This window comes from Anthonomus grandis, chromosome 15 (assembly GCF_022605725.1).
Source record: "Anthonomus grandis grandis chromosome 15, icAntGran1.3, whole genome shotgun sequence".
Taxonomy (NCBI): domain Eukaryota; kingdom Metazoa; phylum Arthropoda; class Insecta; order Coleoptera; family Curculionidae; genus Anthonomus; species Anthonomus grandis.
Window position 1 is genome coordinate 5,548,586 of NC_065560.1, and position 26,203 is coordinate 5,574,788.

A 26,203-nucleotide genomic window follows, 5' to 3' on the forward strand; every position below is an offset into this window, starting at 1 on the left:
TAGCATTCCGTGAGGGGGCATTAATGGCTTGTTCATCATCCATTTCATCTTCATTGTTTTCATCAGATAATGTCATGTTGTAGTCTGGATCATCACTATAATGGTAACTCTACATTCTCTTCGGACTGACCTCTAAAATATTCTGTAGACAGACATTCCCCATCTGTATTTAAACATTTTTCTTATGTAGTATTTAGTGGATTAAAAATGTCATTTATATCGGCATCAATAATATTTCTATTATCAAAACATTGCAGGTCTGTATTGAGGTCGTTAAAAGGCGAAATATTATAACTTTCGCTGGGAATATCTACATTTCAATAAATTGTGTCAGGATTTTTACTAGAAACATCCAAGGATCACATCGAATTGTACATTCTCAAAAATGAGACCTGTATCCACTATCTCCTCTATATCAATTTCAGTAGGAGGTACGTTTTCTTGGTTTTCTACATTATCCAAGATTTCACAAGAGATTCGGTTAACACAAAAAGTTTTATGCATTATCTTTCTGCTTTTGTTCTATTGCCAATTTAAGAATGTTCTAACTTCTGGTTGACATTTTTCTAGAAACAAAAAGCACTGTAATTACTTTCATGTAGCCCCATAGAGATATCCCACCGTTGACTGGGGGCTAAAAAAATGCAATTTACAGTGTAATTTTTGTTAAATCTCTCTCTGTTATAAAATTAATTGTCGACAAACAGGTAAGCGCATAACGATACTGAGGCGAGTAGAAGACTAGAAGTAATTCTAGTAGCGTGTATTTGTAAAGTATTAGTACAAAAACCTAAACGTGCCACTGGAATTACGTCTACTCGTCGTAGCTTCCCTATGCGCTCATCTTTTAGTCGAGAATTACCATCAGTAACTTGGTCGCAATGTATAATAATTGCTGAAACGAAATCTAATTTCGGTTAACTTTCATAAAAAAACAACTTTTGAATACGCACTTTTACTATAAAAATATGAAACAAAGTTTAAAGGGACCTATTATTACGTCCTCTCAGATTTAATGGCAGTTTAATTATACAGCCAAATTTTAAAGATAATATAATAAGACGTATCCCAAAAAATTACACTATAAACTTTTCATGCAATAGGACGTATCCGCAAAATGGTTTAAATAACTTACCTGTAGATTATTTTATGAGAGATTTAGGTTTATTTCACTGTTAGCTCACTTCTATATCGTTAATAATAGTGTTTTTAAACTATAAATAACAAAAATAACACCTTAAAAGTCAATTTACTTTGGTGGTATAGAGCTGCGTGGAAGCTGCATAAGAGAACTGTGGTTTACGCGTTATTGCAACTAGAAATATTTCGCGTGCGTTACGTCAAATTACTACACAACAAAATTTTAGACCCTGGCTTTCCAGAGGCTTACGCGATTTTGTGGATATAGATGTCAAATGTGTTTGTTTACATAGTAACCTTTAAGGCGGGATTTTTGAAAATTTGTGGGTTACGTCCTATTACAAATAAGGAATCGATATATTGAAAACAATATTGGACCCAACACTGCGCCTTGTGGTACACCTATTCTCATTTTTAATGGATCACTTAACGTTTCTCCTATTTTAACATATTGGATTCTTTCGTATAAATATAATTAAATAAAATATTCTACGAAGTCTTACCTGAATACAGAGAGCTTTCAACCAAACTGCTTAAAGAGCTATCAAGAAAATCCACCAGAGTTTTTTCAGGTTTCTTGTTCTCTTTACTTTCCGACTCAGAATGGCTCTCTGCAGCGGATTCAGTAGACTCTGTTCTTGCCTAAAATCACCATAAATTGTTGTTAAGATAAGAATAAGATGCCACACAGCTGTTACAGACCCTTTCTGCATAATTTAAATTCCTTCTAAGTGCAGGTGTTAGTGGAACAATAAACGATGCTTCAACGAAACTCGATGTTTCGATGCTGCTTGAAACTCGAACTTGTTGCTGCTCATTGAGGACACTCGGCCGTGGCGTACTCCTCGCAGTCGGGTGCGATTGTCCGCTTCTTTTTTCTTTTGATAATGTCGAGGTGACTTTGCGCTTCTTCCGTGGCGACTCTTCGATTTCATAGTTCTCACGGTCGGACATATTGCTTAAAATTGAAATAATAAATTGTAATAAAGTTGTCAGTATAAGAATATGTGGCAAACTGTACATCCAAAATAGGACATTTAATGATCAGTGGTGAACTTGGTAAGCCCTAAGCAAAATTAAATTTACTTTAAAGGCTGTTGCACGTATGCCCAATGTATTTTTCTCATTCCAATGTTTCATCATCAAAGAAAATACTACAAATTTAACCGTAGTAGAAAAAGGCATTTCTCTAAGTAAAAATTATTATTTGTGACTTCTTCTGGGTGAACAAAAACCTCTTTAATAGGAACCTCTTCTTAACCTTCTGATAGTTTTATTTAGACTTGAGGCCTCTGATATTCCAATATCAGAAAACAAGTCTAATGTTGGATTTTGGTGAATAAATATAGACTTGACTATAGTGCCTTCCATTACCAAATATATAAGCTGTTTTTAAGGTTTTATGTGTTTAATTCTTTCGGCTATATTAAAATTAATTATGACTTTGTCGTAAGGGATCTCAAGATGAACTAAGAAATTACCGCCCAATTTCCCTCCTTCCCATTATTTCTAAAATGTTTGAGTTAGGATATCATGGAAGGATGAGAATTGGTTATGGATTCATATGCACTGGAAATTAAAATTATACCACTGGGATGTTAATAGTGTGAGACTAATTGAGTCATACCTAGTTGATTTTATGATAAACAGTGTGTCAACTGAGAGGAGCCTGATTCCTCATATACATTATTGATCTTTCTAACATTTAAAACCTATTCTTTTTGCAGATGATGCTAGTAACGTCATTAAGTACTCCGCTTCTGATTCTGTGTTGGACATGATAGGCGATAGGAATAAGAATGTTCATGAATGGTTTTTAGCCAATAGACTTTCCCTAAATGCATTGAAAACCAACAAGTTAAACTTTAGCTTAAAAAGAAATTCACTTAATATAGCAGGTGCGGTTTCACACAAAAAATGTTTTTCAGATGATAAATTAACATGGAAAGAACATATATCTCACAGGCAGGCTAAGTAGGATATTTTCATTTGTGGTATATTTGCACAATTTAGTCAAAAAACGGAGGTTTTTAGCTGAAATTCTAAGGCCTCTTGTAACCCATGGTTTTCGTTTCTTAGTTTTAAGCCTCATTTTAGGAAAGCACTGATTGATCTTATCACACAGAACTTGAAAAAATAAAGTAAGTGGGTCAGAAGCCGTTTCAAGTGCATTCCAATTTACCGAAGCTGTAGCAGCAGAAAAAGCATTGAAATTTCTCCTGCTGAAAATTCTTCCCATATAATGAGATGAAGATAATACAGTATTATATGGCATTTTAGCAAGAATAGCTTCACGGTCGGAAATACCAGATGGGAGTACTGTGCATAAAACGTCATCAAAATTTGTACAGAAACAGTCAATTGTAGTTGCAGTAAATCGTAAGAATTTAAAATACTTAAAAGTACGTGGCAAGGTTTCATCAGTGTAGTTGATATTAGTCAAAGTCAAAGTCAAAAATAGCTTTATTGTTACGTAACATCATCTGTTGTTAACAAAGCATTATATAAAACCTTAAAGATAGTTGACAACATAATCTTTTACAAAAATATAAAAATTTTAACAATTCTTACATACTTAGAATATCGAACACACCCAAAGAAAGGGTAGTAAGAATTCACATTACGCTGCGCAAAACTCTTCACTGTCAAAAAATTGTATTTAAAAACTCGTCTAGAGAATAAAATGCTTTAGCAAGCAAAAGTTTTTTTACACAATTTATTAGCCTTATATAAAGGGGTAGGTGGTTAAAAAGCCTTCTGCCTCCGTACACAAAAGAGGACTTAATCTGCTCACTTTTTGGGATAGGCATAGGTAAAGAGAAGGTTGTTCGGAAATTGTAACCCGAGGAAAGGGGGCCAATCTGACGGCGATACTTTTTGTGGATAAGACAAACAGTCTCTAAAATAAAAAGGCATGGCAATGTCAGGACAGAGTGTTTTAAAAATAATGGCCTACAGGGGCTACGAAAGGGAGCTGCACACATGTAGCATATGGCTCTTTTTTGCAAAATAAATAGAGAGCTGAACAAATACTGAGAGCACACACCTCAAAACACAATACCGTATCTCAGATGTGACTCAATAAGAGCATAGTAGACAATTTTGGCCACATCAAGTCCCAGAGAATGTGTTATTACTCTAATAGCATAACAGTTGGATGATAACTTCCCTAATAAAGAGGAGATATGATTTTCAAATTTTAATTGCTTATCAATCGTCAGGCCCAAAAGTTTGCATGTTTCAGAAGGACTTATTGTTTCATTTTGCAAAGTGACAGTTCCAAGGTTACATTTAAAAGTTAAAATATTAGTTTTAGAAATATTAAAAGTTAATCTATTAGATTCACACCATGACTTTACAAGAATTAAATCTTCATCAACGATATTCCTTAATCTCTTGGTGTCAGTGTCATCCCAAAGTAATGTTGTATCATCCGCAAAGATAGTAAATTTGCCCCTAATTGGAATTTGAGAGATATCATTGACATATAGCAGGAACAATATTGGTCCAAGAACAGAACCCTGGCGTACACCAGGGTTCATATCCAGACGGGATGACATATTGTCAAAGAATACCCTTTGTGTTCTTTCAGATAGGTAAGAACGAAACCAGTCGAGAGCAACTCCTCTGAATCCATAGGTTTCTAGCTTCTGCAGCAGTATTCTGTGACTTACACAGTCAAACGCCTTAGATAAGTCACAGCTCATCGCCGCCGCACTCTCCCCGGCGTTCAACCCCATGTACAGACTCTCCAAAAAATTGAAAATAGCATCAGATGTACCCAGTTTCGTCCGGAATCCAAATTGCTGATGGTTAAGAACATTATGCTGTTTCAGAAATTCCTTCATCCTAGTTTTTACCAATCTTTCTACAAGCTTGCAAGCTATGGGTCTGAAATTAGATGGGTCATCATAGTTTCCACCCTTAAATAATGGTATAATCAAGGCATCCTTGAGTAAATGTGGAAAGGACCCACTTGAAAGTGAAACATTTAACACTTCAGCCAAAGAATCAAGGGTTGGTAGCGGTAGCGCTGTTAGGACCTTTAATGACAGCCCATCCCATCCAGAGGAGTTCTTATTTTTCATTGAGGATAGAGCTTCCATTATTTCACTAGAATCTGTTGGTATAAAGAAAAATGTTTCAGGCACCTTAATGTTGTGTAAGTATGAGCGCGGATCTCTAACAGACTGAGGCAATAATATTGATAGACCCAAAGCAACACCCTGGAAAAAATGATTGAGTGTTTCGGCCGACACCGTGCTATTAGAAACAGAAGGGTTCCCACGTTCGCCTCGTAAGTCATTAACCAGTTTCCAAGACTCTCTAGACTTATTTCTTGATTGGTTTATTTTACTTGAGTAGTATAAGTTTTTTGCCAATTTCACTGTATCGCGGTAAATTTTGCGGTATCTATTAAAGTAGGATATGAATTTGGAGTTGTCCAGGACAAACTTTCTTATGGAGTGCAAACACCGAAGATTTTTACCAAAAACTAATAGACCCCTGCTATACCAGGGTCTTCTCCTTTTTTCCCTAATTGTCACCATGGGGAAAGTTGACTCAAAAACATCCACTAAAGTTAAATGGAAACTCTCAAAAGAATCACCGTTGTTAAGTATGATACCATTCCAGTCTATTGAATTACAACATTTTTTAAACTTAATTTTTTCTAGTGAACAACCTTCCGCCCTTTTTTTTCTTGAGGTACACTTTTTTCACTTAGAAGAAAGGAACATAATACAGCCTCATGATCATTTACAATTCTACATGCAACCTGCGTTTCACAGAGCGTAGAGCAAACATAATCTAAAAGTGATGCTGAATTAGCAGTGATGCGAGTAGGTTGGTCAACATGCAAACTTAAATTAAAAGATTTCAGCACTCTATGTATTGACAAATGATTGTTAGAGTTATTGCAGTCTAAAAAAAGCCAAAAAAAAATTAAAGTCACCAGCCAATATAACCTTAGAGTGTAGGGACATCTGGGATAAAAGAGAATCAAGTTTGTCCAGAAACATAGCAATATCTCCTGTAGGTGGCCTATAAACACAAAGAATACATAAATTAAAAGAAAAGAAAGAGAGAATTCAAAAACATTCTCTAACAGAAGATTATCATACTTATCAATATTACAAAAAATCGTTTCAATTGTTTGCCTAGCTAAGATCATGGTTCCTCCATGTATAGATTGTTGACAACAAAAATTTGATATAGGAACATAATCAGATATTAAAAAACATTCACTAGGTCTCAACCAGTGCTCAGTCAGAAGTACAATATCAGGAAAATTACATGTGTCCAGCAAAAGATGAAGCTCAACCATCTTGTTTCTTAGGGATTGTATATTAAGAATAAAGATACTTAAGCTTTTCGAAGAGCTAATTTCAATCTTACTAGTAGAATATGAACATGAATGAGATTCAACCTTCGTGGACATGTCTATAAAAAAGAAGAATTCAGTTCACGATCAGTAATCAGTTTACAGAGTAAGACAATTTATTCGATGAAATATTAATTTTAAAATATTTGAAAATATGTCCATGTAATAATGATGCCAAGTCTGAACCAAAGTTACTGGCGTGATTAGACTCGAAAATCCCATACAGATTAATATTATTTGCATGAAAAGTACGATAAAGGGCCTTATTACTATTATAGATAACATTATGGTTTAAATAAGTATAAGGGCTTGTCATCACTAAAGTGTTTGTATCAACATGATTTTGAATTAAATTTTTTAAAACATCAGATGAAGAACAAATTCCATTTAACATTACTATTAAAAAATCTTCTTTCGTAAAGTCCTTAACTAAATTTGATGCCATCCTAATCACTTCACTGCTTGAACTGCCCGGCTTCAGGAAACACTGGACCTTGTAGTAAGCTTCAAACTTTAAACGTAAATGTTTTAGGAACACTCTGCTACAATTTCTACCAACAAAGAGAAGCCGAGGTCGACTATCGTCAGGTGTATTTGGCCTAGTTGGTAGCTGTGTTGAAGAATTAACCGAGATGTGATATAACAGAGATATCATACCTTGAATATGATATAATTAAGGACTTGGTGTATAGGGATTGTTGTAGACAGTACTTCAGAGACCTCTATATACTTGAATTTCCTTGCGCCCACATCTATCAATGTTTAGTTTATATTGGTAAAAACATTTCACAGTTTAGAACTTAATCAGATTTAAACCATTACAACACCAGACATATTATAATTTTAATTTTCTTTGACTGATGATTCTGACTATGAAAGTTTGTTCTCTTAAAGGTATTCTGTTTATTATATTTTATATGAATTGTGTTTAGACGTTAATGTGTAATAATTTAAATTTGTACTGTTTTATATTTATTTCTAGCCATTAGACTTATATCTTGACTTGTAACACATACTGTGTAATGTATTAATAAATATTTGATTTGATTATATATATGTATTTCATTATTAATGGGCCAAGTGCAACATAAACATAACCGAAATATACAAATTCAAGTAATTTAAATGGAACTTGAAAATAAATAGTTAACAGAGTACTCGACAAAATTAAAAGGTTTAAAATCGAGAAACTTGTGGCTCAGTTTTAGAGTCCAAGGTACAAATGAATTTATGGCATAGTTTATCATATAAAATGGCATATGAAAAGTATGAATGGAGTGAGTATTTCAAGGAGATTTGGGAACTAAGATAACAACAATCTATAATATAAGAATGGACCAATCTATTAAGAAGTTTTATGTACTTTGGCTGCAAAACTTATGTTGAATTATTTTGATGTCTAGCTCAGGATCGAGATAAAGACAAAACAGTATTTTCATATAGGGTTAATGCTATTAAAGTTGAGGTACTCAAAGATTTGCTTGTAATGTAATTGATTAAATTAGAAATTACAAGGCTCCCACACATTCCAATTGAGTACCATGGACATATCAACCAATTGAACCAACTGAATAGCGAACTGTGGCTCCTTGAAGAGATCATTATTGGGCATTTATGTGAGGTTGTATATTGGTTTATTGAGCAAGATTTTACGGGTCAACTTGTCAAATGCCTTGGAGAATTTTGTGTACATAGAATGAAGGCACTTTTCAGTATGTCCTTTTGCATATATAAGTAAGTTTCAGTCAGTTGAAAAATTTAGCTTGAAACTAGACTGTTCTTGAATGATTTCTGAACCCAATGTATGGTTGTAGTATTTTGTTATAAGAATTAATGAAAAGTTTTAAATTTGTTTATACTATTTAAAATTAAATTGGGATGCCTATGAAATTTTAGTTTATAATATTAAAAGTCGAAATCAATTTCTAATAATGATAGATGTAAAAATTCATATAATTTATATAAAATAAGCTAGAAATTAAATATATTTTTGTGTTTTTCTATTTAAATCGCACCTTTTAACTTACTCAAGGTTTCTTCTCTCGATAACTTTGGGATAGAACTGATACAGCACAAATAATATTAACGACCGATTTGAAAACCACTTAAATATTTGTAACGTTTTTTCTTATTCATTTGTTTTTTGCTTTAAACAATTGAATTTAAAATTCGAATTTCGAATATCTAGTGGGCCTGGGTTGGGATTTCGCGGGGTTCGACGTTGACAGCTGTCAATGTCAAAACGGGTCATAACTGAAAGGAAGAAGATCGCACTAAGGGTGATTTTCCATGCATCTGTCACACGATGGTCCGCGCAACTATGATTGATTACGCAAATATTTTATTTAAAAGTTAGGATCAGAGTCTGATTCTAACATCAGTACGGGATTGAACCTAACGTTCACAGCGAACTTGTAAAAGTTTTTGTTTAGTGTGGTTAAACATTAAAAAACAGTGTCATGGTGCGTTATGTAAACGCAGTGCATCGTTAAACATTGAAAAACAGTGTCACCGTGTGTTAGATAATCGCAGTGCGAGATTAAAAATTTAACTTAAGGGATTGTTCTGTAAAGGAATTATTTATAATATTAGGCAAATTCTTTAAAAGCAAAGTAGGTTACATTTTATTTATTATAAACATTAATAGTTGGTTGCAATAATTAGTCGACCTAGTATAGCAGCTATTTGCAAAATAAGCTATATCGCGGCTCGTGTCTAATTAGGTAACTGTGACGCTGTTCAATTGCTTTTGTATGGAAATATTTTTCAATTCATTCAAACAGTTTTAGATGGGGAATCTTCTTTGTTTTACTTGCCCTAAGTACCCAGCTATTACATGGCGACCCTTGGCCAGTCGAATCATGGAGAAATAATAAGTTTTGTTGAGGAAAAAGATTATTCTGGGCTCGATTAAAAGTAAAGTGTTTCTTTTTTTACTCATTTTTCCAAATATATTACAGTGTACTGGCGATAAGCAAATCAACAAAATGGGGCAAAGCAAATCCATTCACCAAGATTTGACAGAAAATGGGGTAGTCAATTCAAACTTTGTAGTGCAGGAGCAAGAATACAACATTACAAAGGACGTCAAAGCAAGTTTTGTACATAATAGTTATTTTGCTTATTGTGATGGTGATCATAAAGTCCTTTCAAATGTACAAGAAGCATATTAGGAAGCAAATAACTCGTGAGCTTGCTGTTTCTACGATTAACTTGGCCCAGTTAAGAAGAGATGCTGCCGCTTCAAACCCTATTATTAACCCTTAACCAGCCCAACGACAAACGACACGAGTTTTTTTAGTGACTAAAATAGTGCGCGTAAATCGAATGCAGTTATAGTAGTGCGGGTATACGAATGCAATTTTATCGGACAACCAAGGATAATCTACTGAGTAAGCCTTAATTTTCAATTTTATTTTTATTCCTGTTTTTATAATTCTAGACGGGTGTAGTAGGTTTAAGTAAAAAAGGGAATGCTATTTTATGCGTGTGAATTTTATATATTTTTTAATTGACAATATTATGCATCTAAGCAAACTATTCTAATAATATTGGGTTCTATGTCTTTAAACTGGGATAGGACTAATAAAACTTTACTGGAATTTAAACAAGGGGCTATAAATAATTCCAAAAGGGCTATAAAAAAGGCCGTACCAAAAAATCCGGAAACAAGAGTCGATATTACGGACAATTTAGTAGAGTTTATTCAATGAAACGACATCCTTTATTAAGGATATTTGGGTGCAATTAGATAATCAGCAAAAGAATCAAACTAAGGACGTATTCCTTTTGATTAGAGATAAAGTAGTTAGGGCATTTGAGATATTAAAAGTTCCATATAAAGTACCATTAAGTTGTATAGAAAAAATTGATCCGTTAATTTTGGACGAGTATTATATATCATCGAGCGACGAGGAGGAAATAAATATGCCTTTGTCAAATTTAGAGTTTTTTAATTTAGCTGGGAAAATAGTACCTCAGGAGTTTGATGGCTCACATGACAGGCTACAATCATTTTTAGATGCTCTTACATTACTTAATGAAAATTCGGGCGATCATGGAGCAAACGCAGTAGCCTACGTTAAAACACGACTTACAAGTAAGGCTCGAGGTTTAATAACTACCGAAGCATCCCTTGCAGAAATTATAAACACTTTGCGTTTAAAAATTAAAGGAGAGAGTTCACAGCTGTTAACAACAAAGCTATTAAATTTTAGGTAACATGCTAGAGATACCGTAAGTTATGCTTCGGATATCGAATCTCTAGCTGAAAAATTAAAAACGGCATATATTAGCGAGAGTGTCCCCGCCGATGTCGCAGCAAAGTATTCTACTGATCAAACAGTAAGAGCCTTAGCTCAAAATGCTAATTCCGAAAGGGCTAGGGTAGCTATAGAGGCAGGTACATTTACCACAGTGCAGGAGGTTGTCAATTAATTTATAAATATAAATAATAATGCACAGGCTTCAACTTCGAACATTTTTTATGCTAATTCAGGTCAAAATAATTTTAGAAATAATAACAGATTTTTTTATAATAATAGAGGTAGGCGACCTAATAACAATAATTTTTATTTTTATGAATTGATGACCAAAGATTGTGAATTAAAAAATTTAAAGAATATTTCGTGGGATATTGGTCAATTGTTAAAGAAAACTATTTGTTTCTAGCTAATCTTTCGAATTATATTTAATGAAGATAAAATAAGAAGATGAATTGAATGTAATTCAAAACGTTGGCTAGAAACAAATAGTTTTCTTAATAACTGACCAATATACCCACTTCTAAATGTTCTTTTTATTTTGCTCTTCGCGATTCATTGTGGAAATGCCTTCCAAGGAAATACATTTGACTCAAACACCTTTAGGTGAACTAGTTAAAGCTTTAACATCACACCGATTTAAATTAAATGGTATTGCAAATTAAAGCTGTTAAAATTTAATTGGTCGCATGCTTAAACATTATCAAGAATTTTTATGAACGAAGCAAAAAGATGGTTTAAATATTGGTACCCTAATAACAAAGACTGACCAACTTTTTGTATCGATTTTAATGAAGCTTTTCCACCAAAAAAAACCCTTGTTCGTCTAATAGCGCTTTTGTAAATATCTATTAATCTTATGTGCATGAAGTATGAATTATTAGCGATTTTGTATTCCTTTGTGAAACTTCCTCGTAGCAATGAATTTTTCTCTTAAAAGGTTACTGAAACACAACAAATCACCCAGTTTTGGGCTTTAACTGGACCTGATTTTTGATAAATTTTGACATTTATTTGAAAGTAAAGTTATTCAATGTAGCATGATCCTAAAAGGCCTCACAAATGTCACCATTAAGCCTGATTAACCCTGAAAATATGCTTAAAGAAAAACATTATCGTCAACTGTACTCCTATTATAATGAAAGAGAGACAGTTCGAGAAATAATAGAAGATTTTATGAGCAAATAAGACCAAGTAAATCACTGTTTGCCAGTCCTCTGCTGCTTATAAAGAAAAAAGATTGCTCTTTTTGAATGCGCTCACTTAACCGCATCACAAGTAAAGATCGTTTTTTCCTGCCACTGATCGATCACCAATTGTTACTTCACATTTCTGGATATAACTTCCGGTTTCTATCGATTTCCGATCGAGGAAGGAGACTGCATTCATTATGCCAGACTGCCACTTTGAATATCTGCGGATGCCAATGCACCGGCTGTTTTCAGAGAGCGGTTAATCTTGCTCTTGTTAATCCGAAAAATTCAATCGCCCTATTTTATATTTATGACATTTTAATCCCTAGTGCGACTCCCGAAATGGGTTCCGATCATCTTCGACGTAAAGAGCACTGTACTAACTAGGGATGATAATATGGTCTTTCTTTCACCTGCATTTAGAATTGCTCAGATTATAATATCAAGTATTATACTTGAAACTTGCAATGTTTTGTAGGATTATTTAAGTGATAAACTGCTCTGTACTCCAAATGAACAAACCTGGCTAAATATTGCAGAAAGTGGCAGTTACCTTACTGCATTGTTCGCACGTTACAGATACAGATCGATATTGACGCCTTGAAAGAAATGTCTATATTCTTCGACCTTTGGCTCATCTTGGATCATCCTGCGCCTGAAAGAATAACTCTATGCAATTCTTAGGAATAGAATCATCCTCATTCGTTTCAAAGACATCGTTGAGTAATCAATATTTAATTTTTACCGTAAGACCAGAAATCGAAATCCAAATGTATACTAATATTTTACTTAAGGAAAAACGTTTATTGCTTCCTACTTATTTTAATAATAAAAAACTACCTTATACACAATACTAAGAACATATTGACACTCTTTACAGTCAGCAAGTAGACCTCCTAGACCCACACCCATCACCTTTATCCTTTTTCATCTCCGATATTCTTGGTATTGTAACTTCGAAGATTGGATCCTTTCTCCTACACACCCATATACTCCCATTTTCACCCTCGTTAAGCATAGTGACCAGTCCCTCCGCTAAATCTTCAACAGACTGTTCCTTCTCACTTCCTAAATTCTGCGTCACAAGTTTTCCGAGTCCGGGAAAACCATCAAAAACCCATCCTTCTGCGTCATCGATCATAGGGGTCATAGTAACTCCTGGACATATTGTCAAGAATCTTATTCCAGTTAAATTATACCAAAACTTGGTTCCTATCGATCTGCTAAAGCCGATTACGAAATGCTTGGTACCGGTGTAACAAGGACATCCGGCCATACCGGAAAGCCCGAGAATAGAGGCGGTATTAACAATGGTTCCACCGCAATTACCATTGTTCTTGCCCATGTACTTGATTCCCAGCAAAGAGCCATGTACCGTAGAGTTCACATTAATGTCGATCATTTTCTCCCAAGTTTTATCACGCAGGATGCCCGCGTTGTTGACAACCAAGTCCAATCCTTTAAATTTCTTAATAGTGGCTTGGAAGACACAGTCAAAGGCACATTTATCGGTAACATCGGCCTCGATGAAAAGCGCTTTACCTTTACCGTAGCAGCAATTCATTTCAGCAGCCAGCTCTTGCCCTTTCTCGCAATCTATATCGCTTATCGCGCAGCCCTTCATGCCACTCTTGAAGAGGCGTTTTACGTAAGCTGCACCGATTCCGGTGGCACCACCTGTGATAAGTGCTATTTTACCGCATATTATGTCCATGATTGAGGCCTTGACACGAGAATTTTGATTAAAAAAAACAAAAACGTGATTTTAATTTAATTATGAATTGTTCATTTTGAGTGTCATGTCACATTCGAAAGGTAACTGGTCCATTTGTTGTTACCTATGTAATGGTTGATTTGGTTGGTCGTTCCAGACAAGATTTCATGATAATGGACAGAGATCGAGGGAGTTTCAGAAGTTTGGACGTTGAGATTTAAGGTTTGAATAGGAATACCAAGAGTAGTACTGGCTAGCAAGGTTCATAACGAAATTTTAGATCCCGTAGGGCTGTATGAACTAAAGAAACTGCGAAAATGGCAAAGTACTAGTAAAGGAATTACATTGCCTTGAAAAGACTGGCTCGACATAGTTAGTGGCAATACCCCCTAATGAACGAAACGCAAAAAAATTGTCGTAAAGGTAGTTTAGGCTCAAGCAGATTTTCCAGCCTACAATATAAAGTTTCCAGACTACCACGGATCCTTCATCAACTCTCCATAGAGGAAATAAATGCAGAAGACACTTCAGCTAATCAGAAATCACCAGGATCGGCAGAACCACCATATGGATAGCAGTACAAGACAACAACATCAAGCACGAACTCTACAGCAGCAACCCACCGAAACTTCAACGTTTCAAGAAACAACCCGAACTAAAGAATCAATTCAGTGGGTTACCAGGTTGACTGCACGGGGGTTGGGTCTGTCTCACATCGAGATGCCTGGGAGGTTCTTGAAGAGCTCGTACCTCGATAGAAATTATTGATGCTCCTTAAGTTTTACTTTTAAATAAAACAAAACTCGTCGATCTTACATCATAATTTATTAATTACAAAAATCATTCATTCTATATATAACACATATACATACAAATGGCGTCAATACAATTTAAAAGAAACACAAAAACATTGGGACTAGTCAAGAAGATTAACGAGCTTGTCGAGTTCATCGTTGGTTTCACAAACAAATGGTTTAATGTGGTGGCAAGCGACGTCATGCCAGTGAACACCGTCATTGTAAAACTGGTTAAGTACCGCCAAACAGTTTTCAGGAGCACCTAAACAAAAAAATTATATCCTTTCTCAACCACTGTCTGTTTGTACTCACCTCCTTGCTGCGGTTCACGGTTGTCGGGTTGTGGAAATCCAAGTCCGCCACTCTCAGACCAATCGTTCTGATCCCTCTGGGTAGTCGGAGCCAGTTTTTCCAAAGTGGCAGTCCAGAACCATCCGTTAATATCAATTGGTTGTAAGTCGGGACGGTCGCATCCTTTGAAGTCACATTTTCTGCCCGAAGTCCAGATATATTTTACATTCTCCTTGACGATACGTTCCTTGACCCACTCGTTTTCGATGGAGGTCTCTAGCGATACGGTTTCCATACATTGTTTTCTACAGTAATTACGTGCGTTCAGCCAGTCGAATTGGGCATCTTTAATAGCTGGGTCCCTCCAGCTGAAGAAGTAACCATGACCTAAAAAATTAATAGAGTTAAAGGGTTGGTTTTAGGTTGATAATTTTCTTACCATCAGGTCCGATTTCATGAATGCTTCTTCTTTGACATAAGGCTCTTTCTGGGGCTGCCAATGTTCTGCCTGGAGGCAAATCTCCTCTTACTAGGACAGCAACAAAAGCCAGAACAACAAGCTTCAACATCTTGTACCTGAAATTACAATAAACCTGTTACGTCTATTATTGAACCTGGAAAGTCAGGAATGAATTCAAAAGCATTATGATGATTGCTGAACAATATTGAATTCTCTACGAGTGGTTTGAGATTGAACAGCCAAACTCACTTCTTCTATTAAGGCAGAAACAAAAGCAAAGATTTAATACAAGAGTGACGAATTACCAGGAACAAAAAGATAGTCGAAACAATCAGCAAATACATGTAGTGAGATGGAAGTCTAAGAATTGTCTGATAATCTGGTAATTCTAGTCAAGGGGGGTAATGAAGATAAAACCTTTTCAGTCACTCTCCAAATCTCGCAGAATATGCGGAATTTCCTAGGGGTATTTAGACATTCCACTATAGGATTCAGCACCCGTCTTTATTCTGATTGGTTTATTTGAATAATGCCGCCAAAGTACAAACTGTCAAATCTTATAGTGGAGTGTTTAGGCGGTGCTAAGGCCCACTCTGGAACGTCACGTAATAATTATTTATAACGGGTGCTAAATCCTTAAACTATAAAGGTCGTGTTTCAGTCTGTAGAAAAATGCGTGCAATATATCAAAGTTGTAGGAAGTATTATGTAGGTATATATTTGGTGAAAATATTATTTACAGAGTGATCCAGAAACGCGTGTACGTAAAGTAACAAAAGTGTATGTATCGGAGGGTTAATGGTCCTAAGCTACTCCAATCTGGGGTTTAGTATCGCCTAAGCATTCTGCTATACGATTCGGCACCTTCATAGTTTAGTGGCATCAAGATTTACGCAAACGAATCAATTAGAATAAAGACGGGTGCTGAATCCTATAGCGGAATGTCTAAATACTTCTAGGAGAACGATGCTCCTAATCAACTGATGGCAGACTAAATGATGAAAATGTAGAGAACTGAATCTAAGACATTTATTTTTGCACTTTAAATAACGAGATTAGTTTTCCTAAGTTTTGATGATCTTTGGTTTAAATTAAAGGAAGAATCTCTGATAGATAAACTTCAAATTTGCTAATATTTATTTTTTAAATCATTTTACTTTACTTTTTGATGAAGAGAAAAATAAATGGTGTCTCTTAAGTTAGAACTAAATGAAGATCAGATTGTAACTCCTTGAATTGCACAATTTTCACAAATTCAATTACTTAAATAAGACTATTCCTTACAGTTTGCGAGTATCTTTCTTGTATATATTTTCCAACTATAAAAAAAATTAATATTCTGTGCTAATTGCTCACATATCATTAACACATTTATGAAAAATTGCATGGCTACTATAACCCAAAAATATCCATTATTAATATTAATCGTTTTTAAACCTGCTCTTTTAAAGAATTTGAATATATTTTTAGCAAAGGTTTGTTAATTTCATCATTGTTGCTTATTAATTTGATCGTCAAAAAAATCTAATATGTAACCTGCATATAAATATATACACGTCTTGCTTAGGTCGTTTCTATTTAAAGAAAAATATTATTGCGTAATAAGGTCATTTGAGACAATAATAGGCATGTTTTCTCACGTACAATTTTAATAATAATTATTCTTCTATAGTCCAAGGAAACAAAATTGCAGAAACTCAATGTCAATTGGAAATCGAGATCATCATAATTAATTATTATTCGAATTATATAGCTTCTAAACTATTGCATAAAATAATACAAATCGGCCATTAACTGATAGATAACTCGTTGATTACGCCACAAATTATAATTAAATTATAATCGGTATTCGAAGTTCACGTGATGGTATAAGTGACATTACCGTTCAAGCTTTCCACTTTCACTTGAACACACCCATGCCACCTTGGGTGCATGCAAACCATTGTAATTTTCTTATCGTGAGTTTTGTTTTGGTCTGATGCTTCTTTAAACCAAGTAGGTTCATATAGAAATTGAAAATACCCAGTACAGTTCAAAGGGACACTATAAATAAAGACTAAAACAATAATATTTAAAAAACATAGTTCTCTTCTAGGTTGTGGTAGATTTTGGGATGAATTAGCATCATTATGTTGCATAGTTGATTTTCTTTATGAGAATATACATAAATAATAATGATATTTTAAATCCGGTTAGTCTGATAATTAACCGAAGATGAGCAGACTGTTTATGGCCCGTAGGCGGATTATGTAACGATTAACAAAGTTGAAGCACCTTGAACTTGAGTACATTTACAGGGGTCTTTTCATAGTTGAGTGGTTTATTTGAACAGCTTGTAGCAGGTCATTTGTGTGTGATTTATTAATACTCTATAATACAAAATATCACTGCCAGTCTTTAACAGGTGGTACCAATTTCGTAAGTCTAGGTTGACTTAGTGGGGTGTCATCAAAGCAGAAAATGAAAATTGTGGTTCCATTCTAGGGGCCTTTCTGAAAAGTTGAATTGCTTGTTCAATTTTTCCAGCAGAATGCTATGATTTATCTGATCGAAAGCCTTACTGAAATCAGTATACACCACATCAACCTGACTTTTTCTATCGAGGGCTGAAGAAATAAAATGAGTCACATTACAGAGGTTAGTGATGCACGACCTTTTAGGAATAAAACCGTGCTGATCTATAGGGAGTAGTGATTGAACTTGGGGAAGAATTCTGTTATAAACAATAGTTTCAAAAGTTTTGGAAAAATTGCAAAGTATGGAGATATCGTCTCGAGTATCGAGATATTCTGTTTATATCGTCTTTTTTGTGAATTGGTATTACTTTAACACATTTCCAGACACCTGGAAATTTGCCAGTTTTCAAAATAAGGTTAAAAATATGACATAAAGGCTGACAAAGGACAAACATGCAGTCTTTAGCCACAAAACTTGGAACACCATCTGGACCGGCTGTCCACTTGTTTTTTAGCCTCCGACTAGCAGCAATAATTTCCTCAATGGTAATTGATGGAAGAATTTCAATGAGGTCTGAGGAATTAGAAGGAGGATAGGTTTCTGCGAGGTTGATTGGATCTGTTTGAAAAAAAGTTTGGCAAAAGCTGGCACAATATTTTCTGTTCCTTGAAAAGAATTACCATTGGCATCGCACATGATAGACGGAAGTGAAGAGTGACCTTTCTTAGCTCTAACAAAAGACCAAAACGATGAGGGATCAGTGACAATGTTGTCCTCGGCTTGGGTCACGGGATTGAGATTTTACTATCTGACGAAGCCTGTTGTATCTGGAAAGGTTAAATTCAGTTGGAGAGGATCTATAATCACGATATGCTTTTTCCTTCTTAAAGATATTAGAAATAATTTGTTTCGAAAACCATACTGGAAATCGCCGTTGTCTTCGTTGTTTTAAAGATGCTGAAGCAGCAAAAGCTGAATCAAGTCTTTTGTAAAGTTCCTGTCAACGTCAGAAGACTGCAAGACGGACAACCAGTCTGCATCAAGCAACAAATTATACATGAGTGGAAAGTCTGCTTTTCTGAAGTTAAACTGCTGTAGATTATTTGAACTTATAGAAGGATTATATTTATGAGGGGAAGCCGATTTAAAAGAAATTGTCAAAGCAGGATGATACAAATCTTCGCCAATAAGCGGTGATATACTTTTGATGAGACTGACGTCGAAATTTGAAAAAACCAAGTCAAGAAGCCTATTATTAACATTTGGAATATTGTTAAACTGCTTAAGACCAAGGATCTCGCATAGGTTGGTCAAAAGCTTGCACTTGACACTGCTAGCTTCGGTTGTCTGTGATAAGACGGAACATTAAAATCTCCATCAATCATAACGCGTTTTGTGTGGACCAGATCCAGTGACATAATTGTTTCACACAAGGTCTCATTGTGCAAGGAGGGACATAGATTACAAATAAATAAAATACAAAATAACCATAAGTGAGCTTACAACCTAAAATATCTATAAGTGGTGTGGAGTTAAGGATGTCTTCCAAGTTAACCCTCTCTAGGTGGATGTTGTGAGAAGCTGCGACCAAGCAGCCACCACCACGAGTAGCGGCCACTCTATCCAGCTGTCTGTCAGATCTGAACACGAGTCGAGAATATCTGGTTGAAGCCACGTTTATGGCACAGGTACAACCAAATTTTGAATTGACTGTCCTGTTTTTATATGTTGTACTGGTCATGCTCCATGTGCTCAAAGAAAGGCAACAGGGCTTTGAGAGGACTGGGTTATAGGGATAACTGTAGGGATACATTTAGAATACTCACACTCTGGAAGGCTTGTGGTATGGCAGAAAAAATATTTAGCAATTTGGCACACAAGAGATGTCAGGGAGTTCCAAGCTTCTGGGCAATATAGCATTTTAACGTTTTACGAATTGAAGTATAATAAAGCCTTTGAGTGTAGCCAAGTTTAAAGAAAAAATAAAATTTATTTTTATTGAAATGATCTTAGAACATTGAAAGGCCCTAAAGGAAATTATTATTCTTAGCATATTTTTGAAAAAGCATTTAATCTGTAGCAACTTGATTTCCCAGTGCCTATATATATATGCGTGTGTATCTGTAATTAATTATTTTAGCTTTTGTTATTATATATTTTTTACGTTATTTAGTTACGTTAGTTCATATAATTTTTTTATTTTAGTTAATGGGCAATAAAACTAATGTGATTTTCATTATTGTGACGTATGTAGGTACAATACTACTTCTATGATTTCGATATGAATAAATGACTTTAAAAAAAACTACTAATTTGGTCAAAGTCTCGAACTATATTAATATTTTAATACTTATTAATATTGATTGTTAATTATATATTATATAGTTTCTCTTTAAGTTTCTATGATTAATTAATAGAGCTTAAAGGTCATAGACTCATTTGTAATGGCTAATATAAAATCGTTAATTACCTACTTTACGATCCTTCACATTTGCATTTTTGTTTTTATTTAAAATATGCATTGGGCAAACAGTTTTGCTTAAAAAATGTACCTATACTTCAAAAACTTTGCTTGGATTCACTCCTTTTTGAGATATTTAGATTTTGAAGGGTTTAATGCATTCAAATGCATAATTTAAAAAATGGTTAATTTTACGATTTGCCATACATTAAAAATCTATATTCCAAAATTTGTTAAAAACGAAGAATAAATGCTAAATTTATGGTTATAAAATGCAAAAAAAAGTTAATCTTGGTTCTCTTTGACTTTCGGATTGAGAAAATTTACCATAACCTAATTTTTTTTAACGGAATCTGCTGGTAATTACAATTATTTATGGGACACCCTGTATGTGAAAAAAAATATTGTAAATGCCATTATAAAAAAAAGACAGAGTTTTGATTTCTAGAATTGGACAACTCAACTTTCAACAACAAAACATCAACAAACAAACAACAACAAACGTTTGTTTGTCACAAACTTTGTGGAAATTTTTGAATCAAAAGTTGTGAGAGTGCATGAAAATAACTACATTGAATTTATTACATAGAGACGAATACTCTTTGATAAAACACATATGACATGTATTTTTGACGAGCTTGTACTATTTATACTAAATATTGAAATTCTGGAGAACAGGTTTTAAAAAAAAATTAATAATGGATATTTTTGGGTAACAGTAACCATGCAATTTTTTTATAAATGTGTTAATGATGTGTGATCAATTAGCATAGGATTTAAGTGAATTAAGATTTTTGAATTTTACTTAAAATTATATACAAGAAAGATGGTGTCAAGTTGTAAGGAATAGACCTTATGACGCCAAATGAAATTTTTATTTTTGATTTTCGTGAATAGCTTTGGCTTTTTATACTTCGTTCGTAGAAGTTGTCAAATCCAACAAATTAAAATCCAATCCTAATTTAGTTGTAACCTATAAGTAAGACCATTTACATCTATTTTCTCTCCTTCTGAAAGTGAAATAAAAATAAAAATATTTGTAGTTTATCCATGAGATACTCTTTTGCTTTAATTTAAATATCATTATCAAAAAACTAAATATCATTATTAGTAATGCAAAAATAACTCTCTTAGGTTCCGAATGTTTAGGAGGTGCCGAAACCCAGTGTGGAATGTTATGTATATATTTTACGTAAAATAACAGCAAATTTAAAGTATCACATGTCCCATTTGGTTTTATATTTATATCGCACCGACAAACGACATTTGATGTTTTCAGCAAATGAGTATTTAGTTATAGAATTTGTAACAAATTTTCCAGTAGATTTTTTAAAGCTGCTGAATTCTTGACAACTAAATTTCCCAATAATTTCTAAATAAGATTTTTGAGTTTCTCATTAAAGGTTTACCACTGATAAAACACGTGCAAAATCGTGAAGTTGAAGAATTTTAAGTATTTCAGAACAATTCCGGTTCAACTGTTCGCAAAATCGAACAATTTTCAAACAGTTTTTAAAAATTTATTTATCCTCGAATTTCTATTATATATAAATAATTAAGGTATAAATTCAATAAATATGCCCAACTTTACGAAAACCACCAAATTTATCCTAAATTTTTTTGCTTCTATATTATGATGTACTTTAAATATTGCACCATCAAAGCAAAATGAATACAACTTATTACAAAAAAAATTAATATTAAAATAACCACGTGCCTTACCTACTTACAACCTGTCGTCTAGGTCACAAATCAAATACTGGACAATTTTTAGTAGAGAACCGTGGTCAACTTGAATTATTTCTCGGTATATTTGCCGAGTTATGCGGAAGAATGCGAAGACGACACTAAAATCAAAAATAAATAAACGCTTGTTTTTATATACGGAGTGTGGTCATTTTATGCGAAGGACAGATTCCGTGCGTACCTGCAATAAAGCAACACCTCATTAGTACATGAGTCGCTTCTTCGATATATAATAATTTACCTTGAACCTCAATCAAAGAACACTTAAGGCACATGATAAGGATTTAAGTCCGTTTAGGGTATACAGTTTTTTTTTTGGAAATTTTGGATTTAACGCTGAAATTTATAGATAGAAAATTTTTCAGTGCTAATTAGTTTATATTGTCAGTTTTGGTAATTTCTTGATAATAGTTATGTATGTATAGCACGTTTGGTGTTAGCATACGTAAGCATCCTTTTGGGTTGAAAAAACAATGAGCTATATTTAGAGTTTGAATAATAAAAGAATATTTGCTTACAAAATAAGTAACAGGTAGCCAATAAATTGATCTTTTATATATTTATGCATTATTATATTTACTAAATTAATTTGGTTGTCCATTTATATTTTTTTTGTTGGATCTCTTAAGGAGACCTTTAAGTAAAGAAGTCTCGATGTTTTAGAGACAAAAAAACATTAAACGATGACTATCACGTTCAAATTTCTTCAAACTCGACCCTCATTGGCCACTTTAAAGCTCTTCCATGCAATTCTTACTGCCTCAACGCATTTGCACAAGGTGCACTTGCAAGTAGATGAGCTCTAGTACACAAAAACTAGAAAATTTAACTCGCAACTTTGAAGCGTTGAAATGTGTTGTATCGCTGTATTAAGCAACAACTTGCATTCTATAAGATCCATTAGCTCAGAAGCGTCACATAAATAGACCATTTAGGCCACTGGTAATTTCAGATTTGACTAAATAACTCCATTAGCTCAAACAAATGATACCAGATATGCATATGATCTTTAGTTTTTTCTTGATTTTCGGATTGTGTTATATGAACCACATCGATCCATTTGAGTCAAAATATTTATTGCTATCAACGAACAGAACAATATTTTGTAAGCTGTCAAAAATAAGGTATTGCTGGATTTTCCATGATTTCTTTCTATCCTACGATATATACGGTTTTGCGGGGTCTAAGTCCACAAGTAAGCAAATAACGCAATCTCATTTTCTTTCTTACTGAGAAATTAGGGAATCATTGGGACTTATATAAGGTTAACTAATAAATCTAGCTGTATTTTAACTTTTACGTAAACGCAGAAGTAGTTTTACGTGAGGGTAATTTACTGCTAGACTTTAATTGCGCTACAATGGTCCAGTGTTTTTGCTTCCTTATTTTGACAGTTGAAGAAATAATCATGGCACATGACCTGACAAAATAAGGAATGGGGCAATAAGGTTATTTTATTTGTTTAGAAAAAAGGACTAAGAATACACGAACAATAATTGTTTATTATAGTGTTTAGTCCCAATTTACGTTTAAAATGGACGAAAAAAAAAGGTTAAGGCTCCGTTTTACGTACGAGGACGATTTGATCTTGTTGAGAGAGTTTATTAATAATAATCCCATTAGAAAAGTTAAGTAGCAACACCAAAAAAGCAAACAACAAAATAAACAGCTGCAAGTAAATAGTAGTTAGAGTTTGAAGTTAAGAATAACGTCAGCGGCACTAACTTAACGCACCAACAAATCTTTTCCCATTCACGTTTAGGTTTAGCAGTAATAAAATACGGTTTTTTCCTTAAATACTGCTATTACTATTTGACTATTCCAATAATTCCTTAATGCTTCAGCTCAAACAAAGATGGAGTTGCCTCAGCAGTTTTTTGACATCTATCCAAGGCGTTTGATTGTGTTGATCATAAAGTGCTGTTAGACTTATCAGAGGCCTAATGAGGTGATAACTCCTTAAAAATATATGAAGCATCTGCTTGCTTTTTAATTAACTTATCTGAACAAAAACTAGCGCTACCGTGTATATCACGTTCTACCAAAAATTCCTTAAGTCAATTACTGGGACTCCTTAATAGAAGCGGCCAATGTAACCTATTACTATAATATCTATATAAAGATACTTATTTTCAAATTAGCACAAAAGAGAAAGTATTTATGTTTTCGACAAATGGTACATAGAATTGATAATTAATAAGCAATTAGGTTTTTCCCATTATATACATAAATTCATAGGGAGAAAAATATCGATATTCTCAAAATTGAAAAAAAAATTGTATTTACTTAAAATAACAATTAGTTAAAGGAATATGTTTTTTTCTCCATTATCATATAGGCAAATTGTGTCGAGCATTATCGAGTAAAGACAAAAAAATAATTAATATCTCCTCTTGTATGCCTTCAGATCATGAGTACGAACATTTTTAGACCTTGAGCCTATTTATGTACAACAACACTGAAGCCTTGTGTTTTATTATTTAGTTTTCCTTCTGGAGAAGAAAAAAATCTTCACTGAATCATATATCAGGACTTGCTTGCTTTAAATGTATCTTGAATGAATTGTCGAAACAGTGGGCTGCCAAGGCAGTTGTGCATATAGGTCTCCTGATGGATCCGTCATGCCCCACCGGGGTTTACCAGACCCAACGCCTTAGAGAAACCGATAAGGCTCTCTGGTCTGAAGGACTTAAAGTCACTCGGTACACTGAAAGTGTTACCCAAGTATTTGAACCTGGCGCGCGTGAGTGCTGGGCACTCCCCGACTACATGGTCAACGGTTTCATCCTCCTCACAGCACCATCGGCATTCCCGGTTGTCCGCAATACCGATAGTATGGAGATGGTGTCTTAAGTGCCAGTGACCAGTTAAAAGACCTGTCACTAGCCGAATTTCGCGTCTTTTTAGGCGTAGTAGATTTTTGGTGAGACAGGCAGAGGGCCCACCTATGTGCGCTTTGCGGACTCCATCTTCGGTGGGTCCACTTGTCCAGCAGACCCTTCATTGACGCGACCGCAACGCACTTGGCGATACCAACTATGGGCTCCGGCCCCATCGGCACATTCGCGAATCCCAGTCTGGCAAGAGAGTCCGCTTCCTCATTACCTGCATGGCCTGCGTGGCCAGGTATCCAAACGAGCTGGACCCTGCATAAAAATGTATCTTATATTATTTATCAGTACTACTTTTATTTATATGAAAGTATTATTGCTAAATTATCATTAGACCCAAAGAAATAAAATCGTATATGAGCAAAAACTGTTCAGAAAAGAATCTCAAGAAAAGGGCACAAAATAAAATTCATAAGCTACTTATCGTATCGCCGTCCTATCGTAAAAAGCAAAAGAAAAGTCACTTAATTTTAAATTTTTAAACTTAAAGAAGCAAAAATACCCTTGCTATAAATACAATTTGAATTTTCTAAGAGTAGCTTATCAACATTTACCCCAGCCTAGTATGGATGCCAATTAGGCATTTAAAAACACATTATTTTGAAGGCTTCGATTACAGACAATATACTATTTCCAGTTGACCTAAATCCTTCTATTCATTCATTCATTAGGCTCTAAGAGCATCTATTAAGGTAGCTGCCATTTTAGAAGCAGGAATGGGTTATGATAAAAATTCTCTCGACAAAAGAGTTTACTTAATTGTAAATACTTTAGCTTTTAAGTCCAAGAATTTGCGATATATATAATAATACATGCATCGCAATATGATCGAAGAGGGCAAAGTGCGTTCCAAAAGGAGCCCAAGCCAAAATTATTTGCATACTGTTAACTGAGGTATTTTTTAAATTCTTTTTCCTTCAGAGCATTTAAAATCGAAGGCCCTCTTAAGAAACGATAGCCAGCAGGTCACTTTGTTCAAATGTATCATAAAAGAAGCAAGGGTAAGATGTTTACATCTTTGAATCCATATTATACTTGCTGGATAATGTATTTTGCAAGGCATTTTTCATGCACCTATAGGGCACATTTTGAATGAAACTTTGTCTGACGCATGGATATGTATTGGGTAGGAAAAGGGCTATCGAAACATAGAATCCCTCGATGTATTTCCCTTTTTAAAAATTCAATTAAGCAACAAAATAATGTAAGGAGAGTCATCTGTAAAGACGCGTATACATTGAACGGGACTATATAGGTATTATATAGAGGATACCCAAATCTATGGGATTTTAAAAATAGGGATTAACGATTAACAGATTAGAGCAGAACAAAGAGAATGAGATCACTTTAAAAATTTGGGAAAGTCATTTTTCCACTTTGTTTTTGAAAAGAGACGATATCTCAGCTA

At 34.2% G+C, this 26,203-nt stretch overlaps 3 protein-coding genes across 4 annotated transcripts in view; all 3 read right to left on the reverse strand.

Moving 5' to 3' along the window:
- Positions 1-8,667, reverse strand: part of LOC126745179 (uncharacterized) — a 32,391-nt gene extending 23,724 nt beyond the window's left edge. The window contains exons 1-3 of one of the 2 annotated variants that reach the window (XM_050452906.1): positions 8,551-8,667; positions 1,843-2,098; positions 1,644-1,782 (exon numbers count right to left, since the gene is read on the reverse strand). In XM_050452906.1, the coding sequence (XP_050308863.1) occupies positions 1,644-1,782; positions 1,843-2,094 (391 nt within the window). In that variant the 5' untranslated portion in view covers positions 2,095-2,098; positions 8,551-8,667. Of the gene's footprint in view, positions 1-1,643; positions 1,783-1,842; positions 2,099-8,538 lie in introns of both variants that reach the window. The other variant, XM_050452907.1, reaches the window with a different exon arrangement.
- Positions 8,668-12,761: 4,094 nt separating this feature from the next.
- Positions 12,762-13,799, reverse strand: LOC126745166 (15-hydroxyprostaglandin dehydrogenase [NAD(+)]-like). The gene has a single exon (XM_050452895.1). The coding sequence runs from the start codon at positions 13,690-13,692 to the stop codon at positions 12,859-12,861; it is 834 nt and encodes a 277-aa protein (XP_050308852.1). The 5' UTR covers positions 13,693-13,799; the 3' UTR covers positions 12,762-12,858.
- Positions 13,800-14,498: 699 nt separating this feature from the next.
- On the reverse strand, positions 14,499-22,046 carry LOC126745167 (uncharacterized). The gene is made up of 4 exons (XM_050452896.1): positions 21,881-22,046; positions 15,220-15,356; positions 14,802-15,167; positions 14,499-14,751 (listed from the first exon to the last, which is right to left on the reverse strand). Exons 2-4 carry the CDS (start codon positions 15,347-15,349, stop codon positions 14,609-14,611), a joined length of 639 nt encoding a protein of 212 aa, XP_050308853.1. The 5' UTR covers positions 15,350-15,356; positions 21,881-22,046; the 3' UTR covers positions 14,499-14,608.
- Between the last annotated feature and the right edge of the window lie 4,157 nt (positions 22,047-26,203).